The sequence below is a fragment of the Olea europaea genome, unplaced genomic scaffold (genome assembly GCF_002742605.1).
Source record: "Olea europaea var. sylvestris unplaced genomic scaffold, O_europaea_v1 scaffold1354, whole genome shotgun sequence".
NCBI lineage: Eukaryota > Viridiplantae > Streptophyta > Magnoliopsida > Lamiales > Oleaceae > Olea > Olea europaea.
Window position 1 is genome coordinate 518,113 of NW_019231040.1, and position 14,179 is coordinate 532,291.

A 14,179-nucleotide genomic window follows, 5' to 3' on the forward strand; every position below is an offset into this window, starting at 1 on the left:
GGTTTTCATTGAATGTTGGACAATTTGATAGTTTTAAAATAAGCGAAGAAGTTTTCAAAATTTAACAAAGGTATAATTTCTATCGCAATTTCTGTCTAAACACAAAGTAAATTCTTGTTGAAATTAAAATTAATTTTATTTTTCGTCATGTATGATTAAGTAAAATTCCAACTCCACGACCCATATTTATTTTCTTTACCTCTGTTTGCGTGATGTTAAAGTTCGCTCATGTTTAACAACGTGAGAGTTTGGAGATTTAATGATTTCTTCAACAGCATCCAACTAAGAAACTTTGTCCACTTCATAGCCGGACTTCTGAATCACAAAAAGATGACTACCAATGTATTTTGATCTATTTCAAGAGTCCGTCACGTGGACTTTTTCGAGAATAACCAATGTTATTGTCTATAGTAATTCCATCTGATTTTATCAAAGAGGTTATTTCAAGTTTTTGTGTTGATAACATATATTTTGATCCTTTACTAAAACTCAAACCTTGAGGAGATACAAGAATTACTGAACTATTAGATCAAATGCTTCGCAGTTATGAAAAGGGAAATTATAGAGCTGAACCTAAAAATGAACTGTAAAATGAACATAAAATTTACAAAATATACCAGAAATACATTCCAACCCATGTGGGAAGAAGAACATAAAGAGGAGAGGGAAGGGGGGAGGGGGGGTGTGGGGACAAAAATTCTTCAACCTAGGATAGGCTCTTCACTTCGGCACCCCCAGCTTCTTGTTCAGCCACTGAAATCATTCCAGGCTCCTTGCCCAGTCTGCTGCAAAGAAATCTCTATAAACTACAAGCAAAGGCGGATTCTCTGCTCCTCCCTCTCCTCACTGGTTACCATAGTCGACGCAGCAAGATCCCTCTCAGCTAAACATCTCTTATATGGCACAAAGCCCTTGCAGCTCATTGCTTTTGTTCTAGCTTTCTCACTTAACCTGGATGAAACTGATCCTGCTTCCTTTCTTTCCCTTTCGATGGAAAGAATACAACCTATATCCATGTTTGAACCTATTAAGAATCCATCCTTTCGATCCTCTTTCTCCTCTTCTTTCCTATCACACGATGGACGAGCCTTGATTGGAATTGGACTACGGACATGCAAAGGTGAGAGCTGCTCATAGCCAAAAAGGGATGGACATTGAAGATTGACCGGACAAGCGTCTACATTGTTTGATTCATTGTCTGTTGACTCTGTGTAATGGAATGGTTCAGGTAATCTCCGAGAAAAGCCACTCCAATTACATTCAGAATGAATCGACGAAGAACTTAGAAGCCCAAGAGTCCATGGCAGTGTCTGTAAGCATGTCCCATCTGTTCTGTCTAGTGCCTGCATTTTGCAAGTTTGAGTAGGATAAGATGGTCCCTGATGATCAGTAACGAGTAATGTCTTGCCAAACAGCTTCAAACAATTTGTGCCTGATTCATTTGATTCTTCCTTAACCAAAGCATTATCTTCATATTGCAGCTCCAATTTCTGGACAACCAAATATATTACTTTTTGATTATAACAAATAACTTCTGATGCATCAAAATTATTATAAAATCAATTAAGGAAGTACCGGAGGAGCTTGTTCATCCGGACTTGAACGAATATCATCTCGACCAGGAGAAGATTTGTATTCTTCTGACGACAAGCTAGCTATTTCAGAACAAAAAACAGCACCGCTATCGACAGCAGCAGATGAAACAGGTGATGGGCTTTCATTAGGCATATCAGAATCAGTTGTATCATCTGAACCAATTGCAGACAATACTGATGTCGGAGATTGGTTTTCCTGCCCTGAGATGGGCAGATTGGGAGATACAGAACTTAACGGTCTCTCAAGTGCAGAGATTGCAGTTTTGTCCAAAGAAACCTGCTTACGAGGATAGGGGTGCATTGGCTTCTTTTTGGGCCTAGGTGGGGGAATTTCAATTGGTTTCACAGAGCTGCCATCACCACTATTAGAATCACGAACAACCTAAGCAGAACAGATACATCTGACGTTTAACATTTAATGATTTATAAAGGTTTTAACCCCACACACGTCTGCACCACCTTGGAGTCACAAGAGATGTGACTTAAAAAGCGGCACAAAGATATAATGGGAGAGAACGAAACTGGTATAAGAGCGGTAAAGACCTTTGAGAAAAACTTTTGCGCGTGGCTTCGAATTTGCACTGCAGTTTTTGTGCCCACATGCCCTGAAAAAATTTAAAAATTCAGAGTCTCCTTTAAATACTTCAAAGACCATATCAAGCGTACCCAAGAAAACATTCATGTACAAGGAATAGCCACCTTCTATTTTTCTCCATGCCCGACCATAAAGTTTTAATGCCTCAAGAAACTTTTTATGCTCTTCTTCTGTCCATCTCTCTCTTTGTTTCGTGATTGTATATGGCTTCCTGACCTATTCAAAGAAAAAAATGAAAGATAAGTTGGCGGTCTAAAAAGTTCTCCAAGACATCAACAAATAGGGGGCGTATAAACCTTTGAAGGAAAGTCACCCTCAGCCTCAGGAGTCAACTGCTCTCTCAACAAGATACCCTTAGTAGAAGGTATACCAACTTTTAGAGAAGTTCGTTTGCTTGTAGGCAGAATAATATCTGATCCAGTTCCTTCACTTTGACCCTATAGAAAAAAAGAGTGGGTGTTAAAACATAAAATATTGAGAAGAAAACTCAAGAAAGAGTATTTCTCAAACATGTATCTTCATTGATTTTAACATATGTCAACGGCTCACAATTATCTAGCAGGAATATCATCGGTTTTCCAAATTTCTTTTTTCATGTAACAGGAACAGACAAACTTGCGACCGGCATGTCATTACCAGTAGCCATTTAATTGGAATAGGTTTAAAGCACAACATATCTTCAATTGCATTCATCGGTGAAATACTCTACGTTCCTTTACCAATGTTTGAATTGTAATTGTTATTAGATTTTCTTTGGATATAAAGACAAACCGAGCAGACATGTATCATCTTTGGGGTAAATCATACACAGAAAATTCCTATTCTATACTAATAAAAACCTATGCCGCAATCCCAGATTATACAAGAAGCCACCACCTACCGCATTTTTGTACAAGGTGAAACATATAAATCAACAACACAATTCTCGGAGAACAGAAAAACTACTAATTTATTCATATCATAAAGTAGCTCAAGCAAGTTCAGTAGCTGACACAAGGAAAATACTGATTTTGTTTTGTGGTTTTTTTTTTTTTGGCCCCTTCTGCTTACGAATAACACAATATCCACAACTATAATTTTAACAATAATTAGAAAATTGGCATCAAACGTAGCAGTTATATAGGTGTTCGAATATTTGTGCCTAGAGAAACGTACTAATTATTACTTGAAAAGCAATTTCTCCGAATCAACAATAGTCGAAATTTTCTTTTCCAGATTTCTCAATAAACATACCAAAACGAAAGAATAAGCCTTATTCAGCGAATAGACATAGGTACATAGAGCATTCACCTGTGTATCCATAGCAGCAGAAACCATCAATTCTTGAAATCGTCTTTCTGCAATTCTTAAAATAGCGTCGCTGAATGAAAATCCTTCTAAATATCTTTTTCTTAAAATCTAATTACCAGGGAACGCCTCCAAATCCCAGAAATATCAGGCTTTCCGATCACAAGCACCATATTTCCCCATGAACTAAGCTCAGAAAAATTACAATTTCAGAGAAAAATGAATAAACTGCTGAATCAGATTAGCAAAGAAAATTTTCGTGAGAAATTACACAGAGCAGCTGTTGAAATTGGGATCCAAGAAAAGGGATTGTTCCGGCACAGGAAAGGAAGTGAAAAATGAACAAAAACATCTCAAAGCCTCGATCTTTATCTGAAACCAGTGATTGGAATATGCTAGATAAAAACAGAAGGAAAGGGCCTTGATTTCCCAAAGCAAAAAAGAAAATCAAATCCAATAAAAAAGCGAGTGAACAGCAATTGACGGAGTAGGAGATAGATTTTATTCGGCTACCAAAAAATATAGAAACTGTAAAGCAAAAGAGAAAATAAATACTCCACAAACAGAGGGACTAAATTGAAAGAAAATTAATTTTAATTTGGTTTATGGGAATTGGGAGGGGAAAAAGAAGAAAAAGCGTGCATATGGGTGCCACGTCAAATGAGTAAAATGGAATTAATTCTGGGGTTTAATAGAAAGATCAAGAAAAAAACATGGAATATTGTGGCTCACGTTAAAAGAAGCCTCGACACGTGGCTTACGAATGTTACTAACGCTTTTTCTATTTCCTTTATTATTTTAAAGGGTATTTTCAAATATGTCCAATCCATGGTGTCAATTCAAAAATGTCCATTTTTAAAATTTAGTACTGAACTGTCTATTATGCTTTTAATGAAAAAAATGAAGCAATTCATTTTGTCACGAATTTCGAGAAGTAACTTTCATGAAAAGCTACATTAAAATAATGCTCTCGATATTTGAATCTCATTTCTATTTCAAAAGTATACATGTCAAATCATAACATTAAATATTCTCGACATATTAGATGTCTAAAATGACATTTCATTTCGAACATGACATTTCTCTACATTGAAAATGTAGTTCTTGACATTTCTGTGTCAATGAAAAAATAACATTTATTGTGATTTGACGTATGCACTTTTAATATAAATAGGGCAAGTTATGTGTCAAAATTTTATTGGTCAATAAAATTTTTAATTTAAAAAATGTCCATTTTTATTTATAAATTGTTAAAAAGGATATTTTGGCCTAAATTATTTCAAAAGTGGACATTTAGAGCACGATACAAGCGTGGGCCCCCCCTCATTTGAGGGGGCCGTAGCTTTGCCCTTTCTAGTAATTCCCTCTTTAATTTTTAAATGCTATCTCCCTCGAGCTACTGCCAGGGGTTGAACTACACGTGTCATAATTTTAGTGGGCTGGAATTTTTCATGGGCACTTGTTGCTCTATTATTCATTAAATTAAAAAGGGCACTTTGCAGTTGGCCAACCGTTTCTTTTTTCCTATTTGTGAAAATATAAAATTAATATTTATTTTTTCTATATAATATATTATGAGGCATCAATATGCTTCTCTGACACGACTTATACAGTAGAGTAAAATTAATGAAAAGTTGTCCCCGGACATAGTTCAATGGTGCAAAGGACAAAAGTGAGGTTATCGCACGCCTTGCTATCAGTTGCAGTGTGGGAGTTCGATTTCTGAAACATGAAATTGGACTCCTTATAGGCACAGTGTACAGACAATTTTTGTTCCCTAACCTATTGGAATACATCTCGCGATTTATCTTTTTTTACAAAGTTCTAGAGACGGGACGGTGAGAACCCTCAAAATTGGAGTTCAACCTTTTTTTTTTTAAAATTAATGAAAAGTTAAAACAAGTATTTTGTGTTGGAGAATATTTTTCTTGAAAGGATAAAATTTTTTGTGTTAGAAAAAAGAATAAAAAACTCTAAGACGTGATAATATTTTGTAGGAGGACAATTTTTACTTTTCTTGGAATAAAATAGTTAGCCCTGTTAACCTTAAAATTCAAAGAGAACGCATGATCATTAAATTTTGACACCTCTTTCGTCCATTTGCAAGTCTTCTGCACATTCTGACAAACCGTTTCATGCACATGATCGTATCTCTAACAATGGAAAAGGCGGCCACGATCACTTCGACACTCAACTTAGTCAACAGTGAAAGGTTTTAGGAATTTAGAAGGGACCATGAACGTGAGTAGTAAAACACTGTAGATTTATAGAATTACATTATCTTTGGAAGACTTTAAATTTGATGTTCATTGGATACTTGATATGTTTCTTCATTCCAATGAATTACGGGTTAGGCCTAATAGGCATCCAATCCCAATTGTTACATGCATGTGGTGACTTTTAAATGAATTGAGTATGAAAAATTGACTAAAACAGCTGTCAATCGATCAAGCGTACGGAATATAGGCTAAAGAGTTGTTATGAAAGATGCCTTATGAAGTGAAGGTCGATCTATTCCGAAATACACTATAGCAACTTATAACGTCTCACCTTGAACATGAAGTTTCGGATAAGGTGATTTCATTTTGAAGAGACACCTAAATTATCTCATCCTTCTACCTAATAGCTTCCGTCAACGTTTAGGTAATTTGGAGTGCGAGCCTTGAGTGACTTCTTACTCTTTTTAGCTAGCTAGCACGTGACCTATCTTGTTAAACGAGACATAACAAGCTTTATTTTAAATGTTGAAGTGTTGATTGGCATTGCTTAAACAAAAAGTATATTGATTATTTAAAAATTTCAGCAATACATATACACATGAGTGATTGCCTTTATTAAAAAAGGTTGAACCCCAACCTTGAGAACTCCCAACGTCCTATTCCTAGAGTTTTGTGAGGAAAGTAAATCACGGGATGTGCCCCAACAGGCCAGGGAACAAGAGCTGCATGTACATCGCGCTTATAACGAGTCCAATTTCATGTCTCAAGAATCAAATCCCTATACTGCGGTTGCCAGCAAGGCGTGAGATAACCTCACTCTCGTCCTTTGCACCACTGAACTATGTTCCGGGAGCGAGTGATTGCCTTTATTATTCCTATATCATGTTGAATCTGTTTCAAATTGGTAAATTGATCCCGTTATGTTACTAGAGTTTCAAACTGAGACAAAGATGTTGGGATATAAATATATAATTTAATGAAAACCATAATATTAGTACAAGGACTTTATAAATATACAATTTTTTAATACTTTTTAACCATATACTCTTCAAACTGTCACTACTCAATTTTCCTTTTTTCCAAAAAAAAAAAAAAAGACTCTTAGCCCATGTTTGAGCCACATTCTGGGAAATAAAATGCATTATTCATGTCAAATCAATGAGAAATGTATGGTTAAAAAATAAGAAAAAAATTTAGATTTGGGTGTAATATTATTTTATTGAAAAATATGTAGTTGAAATGATATCAAATCACTGTTGAAAAATATATATTTTTTTTAAAATAATATAACTCAAACAAGACCTTAATAATTTCGGCCCAAGTACAGTTTTAATTCACAAGTGGTACTGTTTGAAATGAGATGTTTATGTAAAGTAAATGTAGCGGGCCATACATTCATTTACAATCACCCTGTCGCTTTTGCAACTTGCATTCCCACTCCATCTCCCACATGAGACACATAAATATCCACCCAAATATATTTTCAAAGAACAATATTCAATATCAACGACTATTCCAACCATGTATCAAATATAATCTTTGTTTGATTCTTTTTTATTATAACTCATTTTTAATCATACATTTCATGAGCCCATAATTTTATCAATTTTTTACTCATATATTTAACTAATTTTTATCAAAATTTACAATAAATCCAAGATTTGTTTGAGCCCCATTTTTTCTTTTTAAAAATATATTTTGCAATAGTGTTATGAGGCTTAAAAAATAAGAAAATTTTTGAGTTTGTGTATGATATTATTTTATTGAAAAATATGTGCTTGAAATATGATCAAATAACTGTTCAAAAATAAATTTTGATGAGAAAAATAGGCTCAAACAGGAGCTATTAAAATCAAACAGGGACATAATATAACCTTTGTTCTTTAGAATAATTTTATGAAAAAGTAATTTCTTTTAATAAAGTATTGTTGAAAAGTAAAAAAATAAAGTTCGAGTTTACATGTAAATGTATTTTATTGAATGAATACGTAATCAGAAACATTTTTAAAAAAAAAATTATGTTTAGAAAAGAGACTTCAATAACGTGTTTGTCAATAAAAAATGAGGTATATCGGAAATACTGACTAGTAAATGAATTAATTATACGATTGTCTCACATGTCACTTCGTCGTAAAAGCATTTTTGAAGCTAAAATTAATAAATGGACAATTTATTTTATTATTATTAATTTTTTTCTTGATAAATATATAAGATAGAAATATCTATAGACTCTAAAATATTGTAAGCCAAGAGTTGAGGATGAGACGATGATACCTTCCTATATTTTCTCCATTAATTTATGCTGGCAGGTGGTGGGTACTTTTCCTTTTGCACTTTTCCTACACGTCACCACCATTCACACGTCTATTGTTCGAGAGTGGGAGACCTATCGATACGGATATGAATGACTCTGTGCCACACGTTTTTCTGGTCCTTGAATAATGTCAAAAATTATTGGCCACAAGATTTATTTATTGCAAAGAAGGACAGGTGCCCTATGTTTTGAAGCTTTCGGACAGAACAATCTAGTTCAAGATCTTTTGGTTAGATACGGAATATGTGGCTGTTTTTGGTGCGATACAAATTTTGCCATTGTTTAAAAAGGTTGAAACCCAACCTTAGGGGTCCTCACCAACCCTATCCTGGGTTATCGTGGAGGAGGTAAATCGCAGGATGTGCCTTCCATGAGCCAGGGTGGAGAGCACATGAATAGACCAAGGTTGTTAACCCATATGGTAACTCCCGCTTGCAACAAAGTCAATTCCACCTTGCGAGGAATCGAACTCTGTACATTGCCGCGCTGAGCCCTATCCGTCCTCTCCTTTGCCACTGGGAGATAAGCCCTGGGGCAAATTTTGCCATTGTTTGCTTCTTTGACAACTTGATTCACTGTACATGAGTTGACAACCATTATGTCCATTTATTAAAAAAATTATTTTTAAAATTAATGATTAAATTTTTTTTAACACAATTGTTGTCATTGTGCAAATACATTGTACAAATGACTTTATTCTTGTTATATTTGGTGAAAAATAAGTTTTTATTATAATTTGATAAAAGTTAATAAAATATTCGGTTCAAATTGATTAAAAATTACGAATTTCATGAAAATAATTTTAAGCAAAAATAAATTTTAAATAATTAGGGTCAATCATAGGCTTTTTAAAATTTATCTTTTTATCAAATTTATTGATATTAATTTTCAATATAATAATTTTAAAGTAAATTTAGAACTTTCTGCTTTTTACCACACCGGCAAAAAATTCATTTTTTACAAATATATTCTCGAAAAATCTCTACCAAACAGGAGTTAATTTTTACTTACATATATTTTTCATTTTTGAGTTCTCTGCCCAATTTTTATTTTGTCCATGTTTTAAGCCCCATTTTTTGAGCATGTTAACTTTGATGATAATTTTTTTTAACAAGTTTTGAAAAGTTTTTCCAAACAAGCATTGATTCTGTTTAATCGCTTTTTAAAGTGTTCTTTTACAAAAGTTTATCTATTTAGATTTTTGTTAATAATATAATATCTCTCGATTGTTCATTTTTTATTAAAGATAAGGCATGAGTAAGGATGACAATCGGGTTCGTCAGCTCGAGTCGCCCATGACTCAACTTGAAAAGAGCTTGAGCCTGTTTGGCTTGAGGCTCGAGAGAACTGAGCTGAAGCTCGGATCAAGCCCCATTTTGGGGTGCCGGGCAAAGCTCGAGCCAACCAGTGTGGCTCGTCGGCTCAGACTCACAAACCTATATTAAAAAATAATAATAATAAAAATAAAAATTAAAGGTGCCTTAAAAAAATAGAAAAAAAATAAATAAATTACCAAAATCGAGCCGGCCCGAGCCGAAAGCTCGAGTCGAGCCTAATTTTGTTGAACGGGCTTTTGCTTGGCTCGTCTCTAGTTCGGACAAAAGCTCGATCATTTTAACTGAGCTAAACTCGAGTTTCGAATTTCGACTTGCGAGCTGGCTCGACTCGACTCGATTCGTTGACATCCTTAAGCGTGAGTTTATAAATGAGTTATTGCAAAGAATATAATTTACTCTTTTATTTAACTTTTTCCAACTTTCTAGCAAAAACAATTTACAATAATAAGATGTTGAGGTCCTAATTAACTTTTTATGGCCGATACTAATAATTAAAAAGTACAAATACCATAGACAATTCAAGCTAATTTTATGGAATAATTTTGATATTACAATTGAGTTTGAAAAGGTGGTCTCATTTATCCGAATTGTTATAGAAGCAGAATTGGAAATAGAGATTGACGAATATAGATCAAACATTTTTATTAATTTACTTTATAATCATTTTTAAATTCAACGAGTCCCCCTCGAATGAGAATAAACTAATATGCACTAATTTTTTTTCTAAGTTTTTTGTTCGAAGACAAATATTAATTTATTTTGATCATTATGTATATGTTAGTAGTAAGTTACTATGCCCCTGTTTTGTTTTGTTAAATATTAGTTTTTAATAAATTATGATATAAAAGTTGATGAAATGTGTTGTTTGAAAAATTAGTAAAAGTCATGCATTCTATGAAATATGTGATTAAAATTAATTATTGATTTTAACTTAAATTTTTATTAATCTTTTAGTTAAATCAAACTTGGACCATAATAAGTTTGATAGAGACGAGTACTACTTCAATACCATTCTATATATTTCGAAAGAACAAATGAATTTATTAAGGTTTAGTACTTGAATGTTGGTAAATTATTAATGGAACCATGGATGTAAAACCAATCAATCCACCTTCAAGACAATCCAACATTTTCTAGCATCTTGAAACCGTTACGAAAAAGTTCAAGACAATCCATCAATCCACCTCTATCAAAAGAAATATGCTTTAGACATATTAGAGGATTATGATTTTTCTGGTTGCAAACCAATTGCCTTTCCAATAGAATCTACTCTCAAGCTGAAAATAGAAGGCATTAACCTTCTATCTGATCCTTCCATTTATAAAAGACTCATTGGCAGATTGATTTATCTCACCATTACTAGAGTTGACCTTGCTTATTTAGTCCAAGTCCTCAGTCAGTTTATGTCTAAACCTACTCGGTCACATTTGGACGTTGCTCATGGGGTTCTCGGGTACGTTAACGCTACCCCCAATGAAGGCTTATTTTTCCTTCCAAATCAGAATTGTACCTCAAGACTTAAGTGACAGTGATTGAGCTGGCTGTCTTGATACTAGACGTAGTATTATAGGCCTTACAATTTTCCTTGATAAGTCCCTAGTTTCCTGGAATCCAAGAAACAAGATGCTGTTAGTAGATCCTTTGCAAAAGTTGAGTATCGCTATAACCATTTGCAACTTGTAAAATCCAATGTTTAGTCTATCCTTTAAAAGGATTTAACTGTCAATCATTTTCAACCACTTCTCTTATACACTTATATAGCAAATAAGCAATTTCAATTGCTACAATTTTGTCCAACACGAGAGAACAAAGCACATTTAAATAGACTACCACTTTGTTTGCGAAAAATTACAGTTTGGCTTGATTAAAATCACCCATGTCCATTCTCACCATCAGCTTGCAAATGACTTAACAAAACCACTTGGTTTTGTCAAGTTTGATGGGCATCTTGAACATCCATGCCCCTCTTGAGGGGGTCTCATGATACAGAATCAGTTCTAGCTATCAAAAGACAGTTAAAATAATTATGTTGATGTGGAAGCTCAGCTAGATATAGCTAGGTCCAGTTAAAATACAGATAGATTTAGTTAGAAACATTTAGATAGCTAACTCGATTGTATGTGTAAGATTAGACAAAACTCCATAACCTAATCGGACTAAATTGGACCCGAATCGAGTAAAACCGAACCAAATCGAATCAATCGGTTCTTCTTAAGTTAAATAATTGAATAGATATTTGAATCGAGAACCTACGGATTCGACTCGATTCTCAGTTTTAGACCAAGAACTGAAGAATCGAATTTTATCTTCTTTTTTTTTTTTTTTTTTTATCTTAAGTGAGTTCAATTATTTTATTTTTTAAATAAATTTGCTAACTAATTAACCCAAATTTAAAATATAATTTTCCTATTTCTAATTTTCAATCAAACCAAACTTAATCAAATTGAACTAAGTTTTACCCAAATATCTTATTCTACTGTTTCTGCCGTATTGGAGAAATCAAATTAAAAACTTGGTTACACCTCCATTTATTATTGTGAGTTCACTATTTTCCTATTCTTGTGATTATAACAGTTAAATCTATGAAAAACTCAACAAAGAGAGATACAAAAGATATCATGGGATTACACTATGTTAATTGTAAAAGTTAAGATTGAACATTTCATAGTTGAATTAATGTAGCATTGTTGTAAAATATAAGAAAATTAATTATTGTACGAAATCGACTCTGAATGAAACCGAACCGAACTTATTCGAACCGAATAGAACCAAACCCGAACGATTTCCATAATTAAATTTGGACCCAGCAGTTTTACTTACTAAATACCCAAAAATTCGGGTTTCTATTCAATAATCTTTAAAATCGAATTGAAACATGTCCAGCTCTAATTACGCGAATTAGCTAGCCTATATATACTTGCAGATGTACTATGCAGATTTAATTCTTCGATAAGATCAAAATTTATTTTCTTCTATCTTCTCTATTTTTCTTTCCTGACTCCAGCTGCTTCAAGCCAGAATTATCTTTGTTTCAATTTCTCTAAATGAAGCGATGTTACAGTTTAGGAATTTCACATTAAGGGTTTCTATTTCTCCTAGGCAAGATTAGTTTTTCTGTAACAACAAAAACAAAGGCAAAAGGCAAATATATAACTCCCATTAAAGATGCAAATGCAACTACTGTCAAGTGTGCTATATTTCGAGACATGATTCGACATGATATATTATGGAGGATAGAATTAATGTGGATAATGATGAATTATTTTAATATGACGTATGCTGGTACACCATACTTAAAAATGTACAAGTGTTAAACAAATAATAATAATAATAATAAAATTTCAACCAGAAGTGATATTTCGCTTATAAGTTATAAATAAAAAATTTGTCCGTAAGTGAAATTTTAGTTTTACGTAATTTTTTACACATAAAATTTGTAATTATAATTGATCTTTCACTTATAAATTAAAATGATTTATTTTAAAATTTATCTATTTACTTAAATTTAAATAAATCTATTTCTGAAAATTTACTTTATTTTACTTGCAAATAAATTCATCAATACACCGTGTCAGCATTAGAATGTGAGCGAGGGACAAGAGGATTGTGGGTGGGAAGCCTGCTCCCTATCCCAGCTTGGGGATAGGGGTGCCACATGCCCCTCCCTATTGGAGGAGGGCCTGTCAAATGGTGCCCCTGTCTTCAACCTTGTCCCCAAGTTGGGACAGGGGGTTTTATCCTTGTGGGTGGTGCGTGGGGATTTACAAAAATTATTTATCTTGTAAGATTTGCTTATTTATGTACGAGTAAATTTACTTTCTATCAACGAGTGTTTGTATAACCCACCTTTTTTTTTACTTAAAAGTAAAAATGAGATTCTTAAAAGTAACTCTTACATTATCAAAATAAATAATTTACTTTTAACTCAAATTGGTTAAAATATTTAATTATATTAAAATTTACTTATTCACTTATAAGTAATTTATTTTTTGTCTACTAACATTGTTGGATAAATTACCATTTTCAAGTATTCCTTTGTTGTCAAAATAAGTAACTTATTTATTTTTATTTTTAATTAATAAGAGACATTATTCATTCTAAAAATTACTTGTAACTTTTATTTTGTCAATTGTTCATGGAAACTTTATTTTATTTTATTTTTATGAAATTTGTTGTTTTTCTAAGAAAAAATGTAGAATTTGAGATACTATCTTTTACTATTTCTCAAAATCCACAAGATATTACGGATTTCTCATAATATTTTTTTTTCTAAAAAAAAATAAATTATCAAACACCTAAAGTGACTGTGATTAATGCTTGATGGATATGCTCATATGCATATGAATCAATCATCTTGGAGCTGGATGGATAATTATCACTTTTTTGAGCAGATACGCGCCACAAAATTGAACTCATGATTATAACCCTTGAGCCCACTGATTTTGTGGCCAAATTTCATCATTTAGGTTGTCAAATTAGAACATTTATCCCTCGTTTGCCCCTCATTCTTCTTCTAATTCTTTTTTATCTTATTTTCAATTACACAATCTTCCATAAAATAATATTACATACAAATCAAAATTTTTCATTCTTTTTCAAACACATATTTTTCAATAAAATAATATTTCAACCATTAAAATTTGAAAAGAATGGAGGTCAAACGGGGGCTTACTCAGGTGGAAATTGATATATATTAATTTCCTTCATTGTTTAGATTAATGGGAGCTTCGTTTAGATTAATTACTTTAAAGTTTGTCTTTGTTTTAGTATAGTAAGTTAAACTTCTTAATGAAGACATGGGTTCTACTTGCCAGCAACAATCTCACTAAGAT

The 14,179-nt window shown here is 32.8% G+C and overlaps 1 protein-coding gene across 1 annotated transcript; it reads right to left on the bottom strand.

Annotated features, from left to right (window-relative positions):
* Positions 1 to 505: 505 nt before the first annotated feature.
* On the bottom strand, positions 506 to 4,061 carry LOC111375280 (protein REVEILLE 7-like). The gene is made up of 6 exons (XM_022998084.1): positions 3,481 to 4,061; positions 2,487 to 2,627; positions 2,295 to 2,406; positions 2,139 to 2,200; positions 1,576 to 1,977; positions 506 to 1,490 (listed from the first exon to the last, which is right to left on the bottom strand). Exons 1-6 carry the CDS (start codon positions 3,505 to 3,507, stop codon positions 807 to 809), a joined length of 1,428 nt encoding a protein of 475 aa, XP_022853852.1. The 5' UTR covers positions 3,508 to 4,061; the 3' UTR covers positions 506 to 806.
* Positions 4,062 to 14,179: the final 10,118 nt, after the last annotated feature.

Coding starts and splice junctions, on each gene's coding strand:
- LOC111375280 (XM_022998084.1), bottom strand. CDS start 3,507: ATGGTTTCTGCTGCTATGGATACACAG. Junction 1,978..2,138: donor CGCAAAAGTTTTTCTCAAAG/GTCTTTACCGCT, acceptor TGTTCTGCTTAG/GTTGTTCGTGATTCTAATAG. Junction 1,491..1,575: donor CGGATGAACAAGCTCCTCCG/GTACTTCCTTAA, acceptor TTGGTTGTCCAG/AAATTGGAGCTGCAATATGA.